We start from the raw sequence: 21,537 nt of genomic DNA on the forward strand, positions 1-21,537 counted from the left end.
TTCCATTTTATATCAAATCTTATGCACTAAATAGTGCCCTACAAGTTCCCACAATGGAACAAAAACAGAAGTGTCAGCACCACATAGACACATTTTTGATAAAAATCCCATAATGTAATGCTTTGTCTTTGATAAATGTGAAAAGTTAACTTGGATTTATAGTTCTGCATTAAGAGGTTCCAGCACAAACTGCCATAGCTAACTTGAGCTTCCTCAAAATATTTAAGTACAAGTTGTAGCACAACAACTACAGAGATCCCATGTGGGAACCACAACAACTCCTACTAATCAGCATAGGTTGCTTATGAGCTTCTACAAGTATGCAGAAGAAAGAATCTGCTTTACAGTAGCACACACTTACACAACTTATCACTGTCTACCACATGGAATGAAAGAAAGTGCATCTATGGATGTTAACCCCTTGTGTAAGTCAAGCTTTAAGCAATACTACACCTGTCAATGATGGCACAATCCTGTGTTATATCTGAATTTATTACACATTACCAAGTTATCTATTGAGTGTTTATTATGTGGAAAGGGAACAAGGATGTGGACACAGATCGGAAAACCCTTCTTAAAGTTGTACACCTTATTTCTCCTACTGTATTTGTTCCTATGAGAGAGACAACTGGTGTCGCGAGAATATAAAGTGATAAATGGCGTAAAAGAAGGTGGTTTAATTGAGAGATGTTTCTACGTTTACAATCAATTATGATGTCTTTTGTCAGGAGGAGTCTCTTTCACTCTCACCTTTTTTGTCCCTTTCTATTGATGCAAAGTATGTGTTTGTGCTTGCAGAGACAAGGCAGGAAGAAAGAACTGACGGCGGGAAAAAAGAAACGGGAGAACAGAGAGGAGTTTGCCTTTACAGCGAGCCTGTTTAAGTCCCCCCCCCCCGTCCACTGGCAGAAAGGGAGTGTAAAAGAAAAAAGAAAGCGAGAAAAGAAAGAAAAGGAATATGGGGAATAAGAGGGCCTGATTGGGTTTCTAACAAGTATTCAGGGGAGCAAAGTGTGCTTACATTGTTCCCCTCTCGCCCAGGGTAGGCTGTGAAAGAGAGCGACAACTTGCAGCTCAATAGGGACAGAATGAAAGAATGAAAGAGAAAAGAGCGAGAGTAGGAGAACGTGAGAGCTGTATGAGGAGGAAGCAGGGAGGGAGGCTCTCGAGCTGGGTTTTGTTTCAGGGTCGATGTTGGTCTTGACATGCGCTACAGTCTTTTTGACCTCAGTGTCATGATTTATTCTTTCTATATCTTCTCTTATAGCTTGACGAGCGTGGATCATATCATTCTGAAACACTGGTGACTACTGAGGGAAGACCCGTTTCTTTTAGGTGAATTGTTTTCTGTGCTGGTAGCCTACAGTTTGTGCCTACTGCAGTTAAAAGGATAAGCCTGGCAATATTCTATATCTGTTATTGTCAACAAATCTCATGAAAACACCAAAAATCAACAATGGGTTAATCTCTCTCAATACTTTCTCACTTCCCTATACTGTCTGTGGCACTCGGCCCCATGCTTGTTGGCTCTGACTAAAAACGTAAACCATTAAAAAGAACAACAATGGAGTTCTTTGGCACGGAGTAATAAGATATATTTGGCTTTGGCTACAAAGAAAATATTTGTTAGTAGGATCAATTCATTGTTGGCTTTGGTCTTTCTGTGGGATTTGATGACAATAATAAAAATATAGAATATCACTAGATTTATGCCTTTAAACTACAGTTATTGAAAATCTATCAGGTAACACACAATGGGTAATGACCCTTTTCCCCCCTATCCAAAGATCGCCAAAACAGGAGCGCATAGCTACATTGTACCGCAGGGTATGGCAGGAGCTCTATTGAGTGTAACCACGGCAACGGCTTCTGTGCGCTACACAGCTGTAGCCTATTTAACTTAAATTAAAATTATAGGCTACATAACTTTACCTGATAACCCTACGTCTACTTTTGCGGGGATGCTCTGCCATGCGAAGTCCGTCCTGTTGATGTCCTCTTTAGTAAACACAAATAGATTCTGGAAACTCACAAACAGCGAGGATGAGTCTCTCTTCCAATGATTTGTGCTGCGTGTCGCGTACAAAAAGTTCAAGACAATTCAACTTCGACAGAGTTGAGGCGAGCACAATCGTGACAGTTTAACGGAAAGCACCCGCTTGTCGCTACACCTTGACCACTTCACCTCACTCTAACAGAGAAACTGTTAGTGACTGAACATAGACCGTTTCTGCTGCTCTCTGATACAAGTAAAATATTTCTGCTGATACCTGTTTAGAAAAAAACTGGAAAGAAAACTGGACTTGTTTGAACAAGCTAGATAAAACATAAAGCCCTGGCAGTGGCAAATTTGGTTTACTATTTAATTTGATTACATTAATGTTTAAGTTGAAATATTTTATTGCTACTGTGTAAAGGGAATACTGCTGGTAAAAGCACCTTATTTGTTTGAAGTGTCTGTAAACCACATGTTATTGCACTTTTGTGTATATAGCAGTACATTTAAATTAAAAGTGTGCAATACACTACTTTAGAATTCATTATTCAATTTTGCGCATAACTATGTGATTAATCGAGATTAAAAATTGTAATCATTGCCCAGCACTAGTTATTTTATATGTAATTGTAACATTCCCCATATCGTGATGTATATCCATATCAAATAGTATTTAAAATTATAATGGACTCAGCCAGCCCTAATGCTTGATTAACAACTTTTGAAACAAGCCTGTCATAGAAATAATCTTGTGTATTCGTCAATATGGACGGATGAGAGCAACATTTTTGTCCACTATGTATTTTGGAAAATATCTACTTTTCTCACTTTCCATCATCCAACTGACAGAGCTTTTTTGTCTGGACTAAATGTCACCGTCGCCTGCCCCAGGCCGCTGCTCCCTGCTCCCACCTCCCCTCCCTCTCTGTGACTGACAGCTATCTATCGTTGTCAATCATCAGCTCCCCCTCCCCTTGGCCCAACCCCTCATGGTTGTGCTCAGGGAGCTTTAGCCTAGTGCTTGGTGCTACACTATCAGATGGCATGACAAATGACTTCTCCTTGGCCTCATTACACACACACCAGACAAGACGGAGGAGCAAGCGGTCCAAATACTCAGGTGATCTCAACATGCAAACTCTGCAAACGAACATGATGAACATGTGGACACACTCACGATCATCCACGGACAAGCACGCACACATAATGGATGATAATGGATCATTTCAAAGGCTGTAAATGTTCTAAATATTCACTTCTCTCTCTTTTTTTCCTACCCACCCCCAATATTGATTGTCCTTATCTGTCATAATTCAGCACAGTCTGAGCTCATTGCAATCACTCTTCACAGATAGACTGTGAAAGGAGGAGGGGGCATGTCTATCAACTAGCCATGAAAAGCAAAGATAGTTGTCATTTCTATACATTTCTATTTCTGCTGTCCATTCAATAAATTCTATACATCCTAATAACTCCTTAGCCTATAAAACATTGTGGATGGGTGGATGGGGAAGAAGTCTCTTTTCATAATTATCTTTCATTCTGTTCTTCACACGTTTTGATTTCCTCTTTCATCCTTTACTCCTCTTTCTCTCGTTTTTCCTTCTTTAGTAATTTTTTCTTACTTGCTCTTTGGGCTCCTTAACGTGCCACACTATCCGGTCCTAGCCTCTGCCTGGTGTGAGTGGTTTCTCTTTTCTTAAAGGTAATATCACGAACACCCTTCTCTTGTTCAACACCTTCAGGGTGCTACATGAAACCACACGATGCATTACTTCTTTTTCCCTGAACCCACTTGGCTTTCACAATCACAGTCACCTACAACACCAAGTGCAATCATTTACAATTACTGTATGTCACACTGCTGGAAACATACCATCAGCGTCCATAATATAAAAGCCAGCAGACTTCACATCTCCTATACAGCGCAAATCAGTTTACGTGCAGACTTTATTATCACTGTACATGGAAATAAATCTCGGAACCAACATAAAGTGGCGCACACTGTAAATGTCTGATTCTTTACAACCTGGAAAAACCTTGTCAAGCACAAAATGCTGCTAATATTTATTTATATTTTGACAAATGAATAATAATCAGCCACTTCACTGGTTGCTAACTTTATGAACTGATAATGTGTGCTTATCTCAGGTCTTTGTTCTTTACCTGTTCTCAAATGTTGTCCCTGCTGTGCATGCTCCAACTGTGCGCCATAAAATGGGAAACTGAATGGCAAAATTATTTCTGGTGTTAGACCAATAAAAAGAACATGTGACATGAGCAGCTTTTTGATGTTCTCCTTATTTAACATTTCACAAAATACATGGTTCTCTTCACGAAACATTGAAAAGTGGTAGGGTTAAATGTTTCTATGAAATGTTTTCGCTGGTGTAAATGTAGTACAAGGACACATTTTACACATTGAAAAAATTATGTTATATACTTTATGGACCGACGGATATCTCTGGAAAGGAAAAAGAAACTGGCCCTGCACAACTTGTCCCCATTCAACAAGAACGAGACTTACTTTTACTAGCTAACACCTTGTTTGGCACATCCCCAATGTTGCTTATATACGTACTATATACCCAGATTCTTGAGGGCTACTATGAGCATTTTGGCAGGAGATGACAGTTAGCCAATATCTACCTGTGTCACCTCTGTGCACTGCAAAGGAACAACTTGGCCAAATGCAGCTGGTGTAGATCTTTACAGAGAAGCTGGTTGCAGCACGCTGGGTACAGTGCTCGTCTATTCACCAGGTATCACCTTCTACGGCATATTCCCATATTACTTATATCTAACCAATTTCTTCAGGGCTACTTGAGCACCTGGAGGGGGGTGAGGGGCAGTTAGCAGATATGGGATTGGGTCTCTCCCTCTCCCTCCACTGTGGTTATTGTCAACAGGGTAGCATTCATGCCTAACAGGGCCACCAGAGGTTATCGCTGAGCCAGAGTGTGTATGAGAAGAGGAAATCAAGCTGCAGGAACCCGACGCATATCGTTCTGTGTAGCCCTCGGGGGCCAAAGAAGGGACAGGGCGTCTGTGTGTATATACGTGTCTGAGTGTGTAGTAACAGAGTGAAAGGGAAAAACAGCAGTGTGCATTTGTGTGTTTTGCAAGTGTGTACGGAAAAAGTAAACGTGCACGCCAAGAGCCAGAGGGACAGAGTGTGCACCTCAAATTGTAAATGTGCAGATATGATGACATAGGGCGACGAGGAAAAAAGGTGTGAATGGGTTATTCAGTTGAGCTTTAGGAGTGAGTGCATATGTGTGGTTTGTATTTGTTAGGAGAGGAGAGGAATGAAACCAAAGAGTCAGTAATAGCATAGATTACAATAGATACTCACCAATAAACACATGCATACCCCTTTTTCCTGCACACTCTTTTACACTCATACACAAAGCAGTCTAATCAACACAAGACAAATATGTTCTTTTCATATACACACCAACATCAACACACACAAAGCAGAGGCAATTCAGTCTGCTCCCAGCAGGCAGCTGAGTTAAGATAACATCTCACCTCTGCCAGGTGACTAAGTTATGCTTTGGGCACACATGGCCATGTACGCACATCACAGCAGGGGGAACGTCTAAGGAACACTGTCATTATAACAGTCTGGTTATGGCGTATGTGTGTGATTTGTGAGTACACGCGTTTGCCTGACTCCATGTGTGTTTCCACCATCCCCCATCAAACAAACATACACACTACATCCAGGGATTAATGGCAGATCTCTAAATAAGGCCAAATGGAGATGTGGATGGGAGGGAGCTAAGTGGTGTGAAGGACCCAGCGGTGGCTGCCTCTTACCTTTTTGTTGTTTTCTTTAATATCCTGAGGGTTGAGCGACTTGTAGTCTCTGGAAGAACAGTGGGGAGGGTCGGAGAGGAGGCAGGAAGAGAAAAAAAAAAAAAAAAAAAAGAGTGAGAGAGAATGGGAGAGAGAGAGATAGCGAAGAAGGAGTTGTGTTTAAATATGCATCACATGTAATGGCATTAGAACTGTAACATGCAATTTCATAGCAGTGCAATCAACAGAACTAATAGAGTGGAAAATATGTAAAAATAACACACCGGAGTGCAAAGGCACACAAGCATAAACACACACACACATACAGACATGTGTACACAGACCACGGTTTTGATCAATTATCCTCATGTCTGCTCTCTTGATGGGGCTGCAGGTTTCCAATGTAGTGTACTTTTGAGTGGTAAATACATACATTAAATACTAAACACAAATGGAACTCTCAAAGAGGGAAGTAATAATGAAGTCTGCGTGAGCAAGAAAGTACAGAACTGTCATCTTAATCAAACGCACCGACAGGAGTGATGGATACAAGGACACAGTGTGGTGACAAGTTAACTGTGCAAATATGATACCAAGTTACTAAAAGAGGCAAAGGAGAAGTCTTTCATCTAATGTGAATATACTACAGACGTTCACATGACCTTCCTTCTCAAGGTGTCAACAGTCTGGTTTCCACCCAAGTTAGACTTGCTGGTTTAAATCAGTGTGTTTGTTAGTTTGTGTGTCTCATACATGATGTCAGGTCTGAAGTGGTGCAGCAGGGCACAGAAAGCCAGCCCATTCCTCCAGGAGGTGGTGAAGTTGGTGATCTTCACCCCGCGGTAGTTCTTGGTGACCTCGCGGCACCAGGCCAGGAGAGACTGGCTAGCATTGGGCTTCCCTCCCAAAACCGGGCTTGGGACGGGGCTGGGCTACAGGCAGAGAGGAAGAAAGGGGAAAGAGAAAAAGATTTAGAATTGAATCTTGTGCATCGATGTGTTGATATCCATTTCATATATTAGGCTGTTTTTTGGGTCAAACAAGTTCAATCACTGCAGATTTTTAGCATTTAAGTATAATGAAAATTATCATTAAATGTTGAAAGTGAATAATGCGCACTGGAAAGGAACTTCAGGAACTTTCCTGAAAAAAATCTAACCTAAAACATGATGTCAGTGTATTTTTCAACTGGTATTAGAGAATACTACACCTGATCTCCTAACCCTTGGTACTTGAGATTTGGGTTTTTAATAATGGTAATATTTTTAACGTTGTCCACATTTCCACCCACCCATTCCTCCACGTCTGAGCTCCTTTCATTATATATTTCTCATTAAAATGTTTTACTTAGCAACCTCCACAGATCCAATTAGCTTGCTTTACTGTCATACAATGAACCCGCACATGCACATACGCACGCACACACACCATAATGAAGGGTCAGGCACAAAGCAGTGTATGACCGTGGATAATGTAAACATCTTATTAATTAGCTCCGCCTTTGAAGTCTTATCTGGGTCGAAAGCTTTCACCATTAGGAACCTTTCCTCTCCCAGACTCCAAATCCCACAAATCCTCGGTGGCGTGGAGACAGTGGTCTTCCTCTGACGGCCAGCAGAACCAATGCTATTTTGATTATTCAGCTGGCTATTCACTAATCTGGTTATGGAGCGACAGATATGGGCTAATTCTCTCAGATCATTTTAGAGAGAAATGGCAAAAATGTCAATGAGATTTGATTAAATTCATTAGAGGCCAGTGATCAAAAAGACTATGAAATGTGTTTAGAAAAAGTGCATATTACTATTGTAGACAATGATATTAATATGACTAATAAAGATTTTCTTAATTACAACACACAATATGTTCCTACACAAGATTACATCTACATTATTAGTAAAAATTTAAATTTAGTAAAATATGCAGTATAATTTAGTTAAAATGCACAAGAGATAATCTGCTTTGCTGACCTATACAAAAGACTTTTTAAGGCTTTTTGTTTAATTAATACGACCCTACCAGACTCCAGAAGTCAGGTCTACCATATTGTGCACTTTGTTGTACACTATTGGCTTAGATGGCAACAGCAATATGCAAATTTCATCACAAGGCTGCTCTCACACCCAGGTGATGTTAACTCTCAATGCACGAGATGGTCACACAAGTTCAACCTTTACTTAACCTTTAGTAGGGAAGCGTGAAAAAAACACAATGATTCAACACAGTTTTTAAAAAACACACAGTGAAGCTCTGGAGAAAAGCTCACTACAATATGACTGCTAGAGTCTCACCCCTGTAACAAGGCTTGTGGTAGCCAACCAACCCCCTCTGTTGGTGCCTTTCTGTTACTGCAAGAATAGGAGAGGCACAGAACTGATGGGTGCCAAGACAGATTTGTCATTACAAATTTGGGGAAGCAGTATTATTAGGTGATGGTGTGCTGACTTGAGCATGTTTAAGCCTTGTGCAGAACCCATGGCAACTTGCAGAAGGTTCATTCATGGGGTGTAGGAAAGAAAAGAAAAAGAGAGTTCGTTTCATTTGGACATTTGAAAGTTATGGAAAAGATTGGCATGATGACGTCGCTCCAAGAGAGAGATGTGCTTAAGCTTAATGCTAAGACCTAGAAGTGCACAACCACACTGCTGAATTCCCATCCTAACCTAATTTTAAGACCGTCTGAACCAAAACTCGACTTTGCATGCTTTTAAGCCTGTGACAAGATTAAGCCTGTCACCCTTTATATATTTTAGTTGTCCTTGCTGTTTTTTTAAGACGCTAAAAAATAAATGTTTTTTAATGTTAACAGGAATAAACAAAAGAGTGATACTAAAGCAATATTAGTCTGTTAGCAGTAGTGTATAAGCCCCTGGATGTCTCTTACTCTTCTATTGTAGCAGTTTAACCTGTGACCGCAAGCCTGGAGCCTGCTGAGATGCCACAAGGGCCAAATCAGATGAAAGAGTCTGGAAGCCATCTCTAATAGCAACTCCTCCTAACCTTTGTACCAGAGAGTGTGTGTGTGTGTGTGTGTGTGTGTGTGTGTGTGTGTGTGTGTGTGTGTGTGTCTTGCAGGCCCCTACGGCAGTCTGAGTACAGGGAGACAGTAGCGGGAGCCTGAGGTACAGACACTTGACATTTCCGGCTTTAAAAGAGGGCCTTAACCTTTCCCCGCAGCTTCTCCAGACACGTTTTAGGCAGCCTTGACAATGCCTGCGTGCTACTCACACAAATAGGGGGGAAAAAAATAAGAAGAGAAAGAAAGAGATAAAAATTCAGAAAGTCAATACCGATTAGAACACGGTTGCAATTACTGTGCATGGATAAGGAGAGAGGTCAGTGTAAACAAGGGATTGTTTGTTGACCTGATCAAATAATTTTAACATACTTAAAATGTCACTGACTAATCAAATGTAATGTTGGCCAACTGAACTAAACTCGTTTCTCCAGGTGTCCTCTCCTCTGCATTTGCCACTGTTTTTGTGTTTCAGTAAAGTGTGTGTGTGTGTTTGTAGAGTTTCAGTGTGGAGTGGTCTTCCTCCAGGCCTTCCCTTTCAGTTTTTTTTCAAGTGACGGTTGAAAGTAGCTGTCTAATTTCAGCGCTCTAATTACCTTGGATTAGAGACCAGGTGCTATTAAAGCAATTAGACACACAACACACTTCAGTGCCGCAGACCCTGCAGACACACACAGAAAATACACACCTGTATAACATTGCCAGTGGAAAAAAACAACAACATACATTAGCCAGTGTGACACAGGCTTCAAGGCTCACTCACACACACTCACCCACCTATCGGCATACAGGTGTCTGAGTCAAAGGAATGCAAACAAACATGCAAGACCCCCCCCCCCCACACACACACACACACACTTCAATTAATAACAAATAGAATAGACATCGAGGATAGTGTGTTACTGAAAAATGACGAGTTAAGAGTCAATTTCTTCAAATTGCATGTTCATCAATGAGAGTGATTCTTTTCTTCATTCCTGTCAGATCAGTTTTTAGAACGACGTGGTGTTCCTCCAGCGACAGCGGCGCGTGACTAGCAGTGACCCCACGTTCATCACAACCCAAACTGATGTAATTTTCTCAATCGGCAGGCCAGACCGTTCCATTACGTCTTCTCCAGATAATGGTTTACAAATGCATCAAAACACTCAAGCTTTTATATCCATCAAATATTGAACAAATACCATATCATCTTCTACAGGAACTGGCTGCATTTCCTTAAGACACAAACACGGGAGGAGTGAAATTTTCATGAGCAGCAGAAATGCATCCTGACTTATCAAACAGTTTGCTGTCTTGCCTAAAGGAAGGTGTGCACATATATGTATTGTGTGTGTGTGTGTGTGTGTGTGTGTGTGTGTGTGTGTGTGTGTGTGTTTGCCTTTTATCTGTCTGTGTGAATGTCACTGGATGTGTGTGTGCAACTCTGACACAGCCATGTAGCTAGCTCGGCTCGAGGGTAGGATTAGCGGAGAGCATTGCCTCGGCCCACAAACATTCCATATTAAAAAATGAAAAGGCAACCTTCATTACTATCAGTGGCACATAACCTCCCCTCTTCCTCCTCCTCTGCTACTATTATACACAGCCCTAACAGCTTGGGCAAAAAATACAAGCAACTGACAAGAGATTCCATTATTCCTGATGCCTCAGTGTCAACAACATACATCCGACAGGGCAAAGAAAGAAAAAAATGGAAGAAGGGAAAAGGATGTGAGAGAGAAAGAAGGGGGGTTAAGCTCACTACAATGTCTGAATGACAAGATAGGAGGAAACCTGGGAATGGAATCATCCAGGTTCCTGTTGGTGCTGGAGTCAGGAGGAGGATTTTTGGTGTCAGCAATGTTTTTAGGTGGGGAGCCCAGTATGTGATTTGAGATCTGGAATCACAGGTAAAGCGGATGAACCACGATACGGAAAATAAGAATATTTGTCCCAGGTCAAATTTTAGGTCCTTTGCAAAAGAACAATTCTGTAGCGAGGTCAAAAACTGTTGCCTTTAGACTTGGGCAATAGTTAAAGGGCAGAAGTAATTTTAAATACCTTTTAAAATAACTTAGCAAACATTCACAGACTTACAGCGAGTTGAGCTATACCAACAGTAAACTCCTTTTCACAAACATCATACATGGCGAGGGTGTGGTAGGGGATGTAGGTTAAGCTTAAAACATTCAACAACAAGATGGAACATTGGATTACAATGCTAACAATTATCTTAATGATTTCTTGGACAAACATTTAAGGCAAGGCCTTTCTCATAAAAAAAATATATATATATATATTTTTAAAGTAATGACATTTTATTGATCACTGCAGGGAACTACTACTACTAAGTTTTAAGACAGACGCTACTACTACACAGTCTACTACTGGATCTTCCAGTTGGTCTCAATCTGTGGTTCTCAAACTGGGGGGTCGGGACCCTCTGTTGAGTGGACCTAAAGATGCAAGAACCCATGAATATCTGGCTAATAAGGCTATCTTGCTAACCTGAATCTTTCGTTTATTTCAATTGCCAGAATTGCTTAATGATTGATAAAAATGAAATCCACTTTTGTTGGGGTGGGGGGCATAAACATTTTTTCGGCTTCTGAAGGGGGGGACCTAGTAGAAAAAGTTTGAGAACCACTGGCCTAAATGAAGATGAAGACAAATGTAAACAAAGGCACATAGCATCATACACAATTAAATGAAAGAGTATGGAGGCCATTAAAAGCTGGCCTTTCAGAGTCATAAAAAGATACAAGTGAAACGCGTTAAGTGGCAGCTTTGTCTCTTCCTCTGGGGCACAATGCTTCAATGGAAACTTAACTGGCCACAACCCAATGACATAAACCTACAACTCTGTGGAAAGAAAAGAGCTTCCGTATCTTTCCAATCTCACTTTCATGGCTTCAAAGCAGTGTCAGAGTGTGTCAGATTTGAGGAGGTGTTGAATCTCATACTCTTTAAAACTTGTAATCCGCTCAAGGAGCCTACGGCAAAAACAAAAGTCCATGCGCACACGATCATATACACACACACTGCGAAGCACACTCACTTTAAATGACAGGGTGTACAGTATAAAAGGCACACATACTGTATATGCTTACACATTCAGTTCTAATGTACTGATACTGAACAGCAGGCAAAAACTTAAACATGCAGTATAAATACACAGTTCAGAAAAGGTAGGCAAACTCACTCAGCTCTTATCCATCCATCCACACACACACACACACACACACACTTGAAAAACATTAATACCTGTTAACATTTAAGAGGATAAAGGTTAATGCACTTAAGTGGCCTGTCCATCCTGCTTCTGAAAGCGCTCATCTGATTGGCCGGGCTCCAACCACCAACATGCTCAATTATCTAATTGCACCTTCAATCAAAACAAGCAATTTGTTTAATCAGGGTTTTCTATGTCCGACATTAGGAAAAGACAGAGGGGAAAAAAAATAAAAATGAAAGAAAAAAAGAACGAGCGGCTCGCATCATCTTACCCATGAAATTATGCTTCGGATTTCAAACGTTGCCTGCATGAGAACAGAGGGGAGGGAGCGAAGTCCAATCAAAAGTTCAATTATGTAAATGGAGATGTGGAGTGGATGAACAATAGTGAAGGAAAGGGGGGGAGCAAAAGGCTGGGGCAGGAGAGGGGAACAAATGTAGCGTGAAAAATAATACACATAAACATACAAAGGAAATATCGTATTACTGTTGTAATCACACTGAGGAGGGGCTCCTTCCAACGAGAGCCGTGAGAGAACGTGTGTGTGCATGTATGTGTGACTGTGCATGTCGCAACTGTTCAGTTAAGTCAGGCTTCACTTTGTGAGTGTGAACAGGTGGAGAGAGAATGATAACCCTTGACTATATGACAGACTGAACCTGCTACCTTTGAGCAAGGCACTCAAGCTGCTATGCCATCTAGCCAGACAATACTGGAGTGTTTGTTTCACAATTGTTAAACAACAACTTTATGCCACAGCTTTGTGTAATATCACAAAGTAGGAATATATGTAAATACATTCATCATACTGGTGATGGGTGGGGGGATTGCAAGTGATTCACTCAGAAGCGGATATGCTTCCCATCTAGCAGTGAACCTGCAGGCCAAGACAGAGGGCCTTTCGGCAGTTGGCTAACGAGATGTAAAATGCAAAAATCAGGAAAAGCGGTTTCCTTTTCCAGGACCATTTCGCTTCCAAGGCCTGTTTTTGCTCCAAAGGCATAACCATGCAAAGCAGACAAAAAAAGAAGCAGAACAGGAGAGGACAGGCAATGATTTGACATTGAAATAAAAACCATTCACTGAGAGAAAAAAAAAAAAGCACCATGAAATAACACAGTTTGGAGGAGGCAGCAGACAAACGAGTGACTGTGCCAGCTTGCAGTGTGCCCACCCGCCCGCTTGCTCGCCTAACGTGTAACACAGGGCATAATGCGGTGTAAGCGCTGGCTTTAGCTTGTCATGGAAACGGCAGTAGCATTACCCACACTCACGCCTCTGCAAATTAGCTTAGGCTGGGGGGGCTGGGGGGTGGGGCATGCAGGGTGGGTAGGGTTTGGGATTGAGTGCGTGCATCTGTGTGTGCGGTAAGGGTGATGGGGCGGGGTGGAGGGGGTCGAGGGTATGGAAGCTGGGATCCAGTTAGGGACAAAACAAGACAACATCACTGCTGGTACTGATGGTGAGTCGTTTTTCCTCCTATGGGTTACATAGATCCAGCAGACGAGATTACAAACTCCTTCTGGGCCAATCACTTCTCCTCCTCATCCCCTACTCACAACATGAGGTCTCAACCACCTCTTGTCACCGGTTCAGAGTGAGTGTTCAAAGCCTGTTTCGCCCTCTTGCCTCTTCCTGTACACTCATTTTTATGGCAACACCACCAATCAGTCTTGGTTGTCGTGTCACACACTACCCAACTTGCACTCATGATTTGCAGAAATAACCAAAATGCAGTGCTGCCCTAACTAAGGAGTTTGAATTTTTCAACATTTACTAGACTGACCAGAGTGACAGATGGTGTTAACTAGTGAACCTGTTGGATGTTGGCAAATTAATTTTCCTTGAAATCATTAATATGCAGCTTTACTATGTATATTTTAAAACCCAGATTTCAAACAATCCAGAAAAATAATCCAAAGGGCACCCATCTCTTCGTTCTTCCTCCACCTGCTCATCTTCCTCAGATAAATAAATAAGCTTCGGGAGAATGAAGAGACGAAGGGGGCTCTTCTAAATCTATAACGTATTAATCTCCTTTAACTGCCATGTTCAACAAACAAATTAGTGGTGCAATGGATTCAGAGATCAGCTGTGATGATAACACCGCCATTTATCAATTAATCTGAACCTGGGCAGGGAAAACTCATTAAGGGGGCCACTTTAGGAATTATGTTCTGCAGGTAAAGAGGCTAACTGTGTGTGTGTGTGTGTGTGTGTGTGGGTTCTTGACACAGCAGTTGTGCAACCCCCCCCACCACTACAGACTGCCATTGTCCAGCGTAGTGTGGGCTCCAAAGTGATGAGAGGGGTGATAGCACAACCAATTAAAATGAACATAATTACAAAGTCACCCCTTTGACTCCTGATCAGAATGCACATGCATCAACACACACATACTGATGGAGGAAGGGTGTGGTGGGGGAAATGCTACACACACAGGCAGAGAAAGAGGGAAGGGTATGTTATGAGCTTCCAGAAAGAGTGGGAGGAGAAATTGATAACGAAAGTAAAGAGACAAAGAGAAGGAAAAGAACATGTGAGCAACAGTGAGGCAGTAGTAGGTCCTAACATTGAACCAAAAAGGGTACCCACATGCTCAAAAAGGTCACAACATCTCTGATACAATGTGGGTGCTGCTGGAGTTACTGACTTGGACCAACAATTTACAAATCATCTAACACAGCTTCTCTTTTTTGGCATTTGGTATTAGCTCACAGTTAGCTAAGGCTGACAGGAATTCAGTCATCAGAATGAGGTATCTTTGAGGAAATTTTGACCTACTGAAGCTAGATGAAAATTAAGAGACATAGGATTAATTTTCCTGGTCAATCCCAAAGTCTTCAAAAGTTTTCACTGTGGACCAGTGTAGACTAGACTAAAAATTGAAACACTAAAAAATACTTTGGGAAAAACTCAGTTGTGTGTTTTCTGTTAAGGTGAATAGAAATGTGTTAAAGCAGAATCCCCCTCAATTGCAGGTAGTAGCTACTAACTGGGGTCAAATTTGCTGGATTCCAACAAAAGATCCAACCAATGAGTGTGCAAACCCGCTGTACGTATGTCCTGATTGCATTACGATAAAGACAGACAGAACTGCATAATCAAATCTTGTTGTATTAAACTGAGCTCCTGCTAGAATTAAAAGCTATGGGAATGATCCCACTCAGTGATCTAAGAGTTAAGCACTGAAAATGCCACTTTGTATTTCCTATAGCACATAAGAGCACACACCTGCATACCTTAATAGTCCGAAAGAGGGGGTGCTGGAGGGCTTTATACAGAGGCAATTAAAGCCTTATCATTTCCACACCCGCTTTCCTTTCCTCAAACTGCTTGCACGTGCATGCACACACACACACACACACACACACTTAAACACATGCGCACAATTTGAAAGACAAATCACTCAGACTAATTCATAAGGTACTTCTAAGGTCCCTTTTAAATTATGGTGAACGGTTGGTTTAATTCAATTAAAATGTAGCAGGGGCCACTTAAGGATGACAGGAGTAAGGTATGGCATGACCAAGTGCGGGCGGTTTTTAAGAATATGCGGGGGGTCCTATACCTTCCTGGGGTTGAAGGAGTTTTCAAGTGCATGGACTTCTATCTCCTCACCCAAAGCCCCCTTAAACCTCACCCCAAAACCCTGGATCCTTCTGGGTTTAAGCCCACACACACCTGGAAGACTGGGGCAGATTAAGACCAGATTAAGATAAAGTTACCCCTTCTTCGGCCGCTATGTCATTCAAACCCCTGGCCTCTGTGACCACTGGATAGAAGGACACACAAGACAAAAAGGTTTGGTTCATTCACATATACACACACACACACACTCAAAGGACTTTCTGGTCATCCTCATAAGCCCTATTAGTCTGCCATAGAGCCTCTCATAGCAGACATCAATCATGGAGGGATTAGTCAATTCCCTCTCTAAATGAGTGGCGAGGGAAACTTCCCTTCAACTCTAAAGCAGGTCTCTCTCTTTCAGAGATTACACAGCGATTTGTTTTCATTTTGTTCCATCTTCATCGTTTTCTGTTTGACTTGCTTTTCATTTCTCTCTCTCTTGCTCTGCGTCTCCCTCGTTCTCTCCTGCTTGCAGCTTGTGAGGTAATCCTTGGCAGATAAAACTAAGGAGGACTTACCAAAGGCAGATTACAAGCGGCGCTTTGCGGAAGGCCCTTTTACACCAGTCGGCACGGGTATTGAGGAGAGTGAGCTCTTCGCAGTGCTTAACTTGTGAACTCGACATGCACCCAACAGAGGAAGAGGTGGAAAAATGATATCCGCATTACAGTAACTGGATCAAAATATATCCCTCGCAACACACACAAGATTGCACATTAGTACACATAACACACATACGTCCTTTTATGGTGACGTTTGTAAAATTGAATTTAGAAAAGTCCCTGAATATATATTTACATTCGATTTTCATTTATTCACTTGACATGATTAAATATGCTGTGTGCCCTGTGAGACTTTAGGATCAACATTGTGTACCAAGTCAGAGTACCTATATTAGTCTTGTGAGGAAATAAGCTTCTCCTTATGCAGGTACAGCTTCTTGAAAACCCTTAAATACATGGCTATAACATTTTATCCCAGAATTAGTTGATTCAAAGATTTAGGTATCGTTGCCATGTCCAGTTCACAAAAAAGGCAAACCTAAAACTGACCCTGACACAACTTGACCTACATTAAACTTTTACTTTCAGGAATGTCTTATACCTTTCTCCCTAGCTTGATGACAGCGATGCCCTGCAGCACAAAACGACAACAGGAAGCCCAATGAACGGACCTAAACTGCTCGACAGAAGAAACCAGGTCTTCTCTCTCCCACAAGATCCAATGACAGACCACTCAGAGACTGCAAGTAAGAGTTGGGGAGGGGTCTACGCTGGGAAAAGGAAGACATTGAGAGGTACTGACTTAGCCTTACTCCTCTCAAGGATTATTCTCCTAATATTACACAGCTTATGGAAAGGCCAATGTGGCCAAGGGGAGCCACGGAGTCTTCAATGTCTTGGTCTCAGGACAGTTTCCCTGCTAATACGGATTCCAAATCACACTGGAATTAATTATTCAAACATGTCTGCAATGAAGATGGCAAAAGTTTATATTTCCTTTAAACTTAACGTTTTATCCAGAAGAATTAACCTTGATCAAGAAAGAAGATATTGAGTATTTTCTCAACTTCTCTGCACTATAAAGGAAAAAGCAAAGATAATCAAGTAAATAACTAAGTTGCATTTATTACAATGATACACTTAATACTGGCCCTTTTTAAAATTTGGATTTACTTGATACAATCTATCACCATAATTGAAAACTACGCATGAGTACAAACATTATCCCAAGCAAGAAATACAGCGCCCACGTTGGTAACCGCCACGGTGCCTTTACAAAAAGGGAGGCGAACATAGGATTCAGTCTTTCTTCTAATGCAAGCAAGTGAAGTTTGAGAAGTTCTGCACACACATCATTTTCAAATTTTAAATGCTGAAAAATATTTATTGTTAAAAAGCTAGATATAAACGGTATATTCACCACAGTTAGGCCATAAGCCTTACTTTCTTTACATCCTACATCTGAGACTCTTTGTTAAAGGTATGTCAAAGTTATCAGAGAAGATAGAATAACTTTGGAGCGGATAAAATGATAACAAGACGAGAGACCTTGGAACGGCCAAAGATCAGAAGACCAGAGATGACTGTCCTTGTCTCTTGGGCTCCCCTCTGTCCTCCAAAAACATTCCCACAGTCGTCACGTCAACCTCAGCAACACTTCACTATGCGGATATGGTCCTCTCCTGCCGCGAACCCTGGTGAAAGCTAATTAAGAAATATCGCAGCCTTCTGCGAACTCAATTAAATAATGTTAATTTATTCTAATTTCAATTTGAACGTAGTCTGAACTGAAGGGGGGGCTGTGAAAACAAAGTCTGGGAGAGGAAGGAGAGCTCTGGCCTCTGCCTCCCCTCGGCACAGGAGCTCTTACAACCTGCAAAACTCTATTTAATTTGAACCCTTTCATTAACATAAGTAATCACACAAGCTCTTCTACTGAAGGGGAGAAAGAAAACATACCTCTAGTGTTGGTTCACTTTCTCACCTCCGGAAAGAATGAGTGTGTGTATGAAAGGGAAAGCGAGGGAAAAGTGGTCCAGAAACGTTAGATTATGGTTACGACTACAATTTTTTTTACATTATTATTAAAGTTTGTACTGTGAGACAAACAGGTAATTATGTGATATTAACAAATCTATTTTGCTATTTTGTAGTAAGCTTTATTTTATAAAGCAATCAGCACTTCTAGGATGAGCATATATTGTCAGACCCAAGTTGAAGACGTCTTAACTCCTAAGATTTTTGAGCAAATGCTAAGATAACATAGAACTTTTTTATTAAAACTTTTCCCCACAGATATATGCCAGCTTCCAACTTTTCTTTATATGAAAATAAGGCAAATAATTCATGAAGCGGAAACTTGATGAAAATCCAAAGATCAGAGCATCTAAGTGTAGAGCGGTCTGACTGTGGAATAGAGATGGAGATGAAACAAAAGGAGGAGCAGGGGATCACTGAATTACTGGGAGGGGAAAAGAGATGGACTGAATCAGACCAGACAGAGCTCACAACCCGCCCAACAGGAACTTCCTCTGTTCATTTACATTAATCCCACAGACGTTTCCATCCTTCCAGCTCGTTCACAGATGCTAAACTTAACTTGACGCCTTTGAGTATCTATATGTCTGGACACTGGACAGATACACTGGTGTGAGAGACTGAAGTGCCACTTTCAACAACATGGCATTGGTGAAGAGGGGGACATTAGTTAAAGAAGCGCGCCTGTGGACCTTTTCTTTACAACCACCACCAGAGCAGGACCCAGAGGAAGGCACTTAACCTTCACTTCCTTTTGTCAACTGGTCAACTTCGAATTTCTATGCTGGGGAGCCCAGTATTCTGAGTGTGTATTAGGTAGGTAGCTTTATTGTCACAATTTAACAAGTTATAGAGTGAAATTGTGTTTTGTAAGTTCTTCTGCTTCATAGCAGACAATATACATTAATACAGAATCAATTATAAAAATGGTAAACAGAAATAAACTATAATCACTGGAGCAGTGCTGGGGATGCGGCAGCTGATACTTCTGTATCTCTTCCCAGAAGGCAGCAGGGTGAACAGGCTGTGGCTGGGTCGGTACTGTCCTTTAGCATCCTTTGGGCTCTGCGTAGGCACCTCACCGATATCACTGATGCTCAGGAGATAGGTACCAATGATCTTCTGAGCAGCTGCAGGACCCTCCGGTCCTTGGCCGTGCACATCCCATGACAGTTTGTGATGTTTCCAGTCAGGATGCTTTCTATTGCTCCTCTGTAAAAGCTGACAAGAATTTGGCGTGGGAATTTGGCCTTCCTCAAGAAATATAGTCGTTTCTGAGCTTTCTCCACCAGCGTGGAGAAGTGAGATGACCATATCAGGTTCCCAGGAACCTGAAACTGTTCACCTGCTCCACCTCAGCACCACTGATATAGAAAGGTTTGTGTGTCTTTATATCCTTCTTCCTAAAATCAACGATCAGCTCCTTAGTTTTGCTGACATTGAGCAGTAGGTTGTTCTCTGAGCACCACTCTACAAGTAACTTGTAACTTTTAACTATGAAGGCAACAATTAGAAGAATACCGGTGCTCAGCCTTAGTCATTACAAAAGTCCTCAATTAAACAAGACTCTGGTGTGTGAAATATCAGAATCTGAGCTTACTCTGGGACTGACTAGTATTTTTAGATGGAAGTCAACAAGAAGAAATAGGTACATAAGCGTCTCGGGTAGAGACTGCGTTCACTTTATGTGCTCTACTATATCTTCTGGGTTTTGCAAGGACCTACAGTCTGCTAGGCATGATGGAGAAGAAAACGAAATGCTTTTGGAACCTCCCTAGAGGCTACAGGTTTTACATTTCTATCCACTGACCCTGTATGCTCAATGTAAATCTGCTAAGCATTGCTTTCACAGATCCCCATGGATGGTCTTAAGATGGAAAAACCCCAAGTAGTAACCCTTGTTTCAATAAATGCATTTCAGTTGTTCATTACTGCCATTTTATCCTGTACATAAATTGCCAGTGCTGAACGTGTGTTCCACTGGCAGAAATCCAGAGCTTTGAGCTTAATGTAAATCCTCTCCATATGTGTAATACCTGTGTATAAAGTAAGTGGGTGCACACCATATGTCCTGTAGAAGTCCTGATTTTTCACAGGCTGGCATTGAAGTAGGTGGTTTTAATGCAATGATGGGGAAGATAAAACTACATCTAAGCTGAAGTTTAATGCTAAATCTCCCCAAGTGAATAAATACAACAAGGACAAGAGAGTTAATCTAAGCTAAAATGTGACGCTATTCATTTTAAGTTTATAATAAATATGTATTTTAGTGGCTCACATCATAATTGTCACATTACCTTTCCCACATCTTCTTCACTGCTGTAACTTATTTTATCTTTAAAGTAAACTCTTGATAGCTTATTTGCTTTAGCCATTTTCTTTCTATTCATATCTTTTAAATATCACTCCATGATCACAGGAAAATGATTGGAGCAATAAGCCTCCGACGCTTTCACTCTAAACTATTTGTTGGATGTAACTATGGTGGCTTGTTCAACCACTGAACAAAGTTTCCTTTGCACTGAATAAATGTGTAAAATGTAAATGGGATACAAGACATGCTAATCTCTTTTGGTTAGCAAAGACAAGATTTTCGTTTATCAAAACAGGTATGAGTCATTTCATAGCCTTCAGGGCAGGTTGCAAATGAATAACTGAGAAGGGCGGCTTTCAATATATCAATTTCTATTCACATTCTGAGATTACAACTGCATGTTGTCTTCATGTATGCGTGTGTTTATCTTTGTCTTACACACCAATTGCCCACATGAATAGTGGGTATAAATAAATATGAATAGAGAATACACACACTGAAACCTCATATGAGAGAGGTAGAGGTTGGCTGTGTTTTGGGGGAAGGTTGTAACTGCCCCAATACATACTCACTGAGTCTAAGGCACACTAGAAACCATAAGAACAGATACATACACGAATGCAGGCAAAAGCACACATCTATACTCTGTACACGTTCATAGTGTGATGATGTGTTGGTTTCGTCTTGGCCTCTCATAGTGGGAATGTCTCCTCTTAATCCTCTCTGACTTCATACATTCAAAGGTCATCTCACAGTCTACACGTGGTTGAGGCGCGTGCGTGTGTGTGTGTCATAGTGCTTGGTGTGAATAAGAAAGAGAAACCTATTCACACTAGCTGTATATGTCAACAAACCCTGTAGGCCAATGCTTGTTTACTGTGAACATCCCATCTTTCTTTCTTCTATTCCCTGGCCATCTTCCTTCTCTTCCCCCCAATGTTCTCCTTTCCTCTACCCTTCACTATCTTCCACCTATTCTCCTTCACTGCACCCCCTCCTCTTCACTCATCACCCACAATT

The 21,537-nt window shown here is 41.3% G+C and overlaps 1 protein-coding gene across 5 annotated transcripts in view; it reads right to left on the minus strand.

The window, feature by feature from the left end:
• The window catches only part of ehbp1 (EH domain binding protein 1), a 153,731-nt gene that overhangs the window by 72,300 nt on the left and 59,894 nt on the right, over positions 1–21,537 (minus strand). For all 5 annotated transcript variants that reach the window (XM_046070419.1, XM_046070421.1, XM_046070418.1 and 2 more), the window contains 2 exons: positions 6,551–6,729; positions 5,819–5,867 (listed from right to left, as the gene is read on the minus strand). In XM_046070419.1, coding sequence (XP_045926375.1) covers positions 5,819–5,867; positions 6,551–6,729 — 228 coding nt within the window. The remainder of the gene's footprint in view (positions 1–5,818; positions 5,868–6,550; positions 6,730–21,537) is intronic.

This window comes from Micropterus dolomieu, linkage group LG15, assembly GCF_021292245.1.
Source record: "Micropterus dolomieu isolate WLL.071019.BEF.003 ecotype Adirondacks linkage group LG15, ASM2129224v1, whole genome shotgun sequence".
NCBI lineage: Eukaryota > Metazoa > Chordata > Actinopteri > Centrarchiformes > Centrarchidae > Micropterus > Micropterus dolomieu.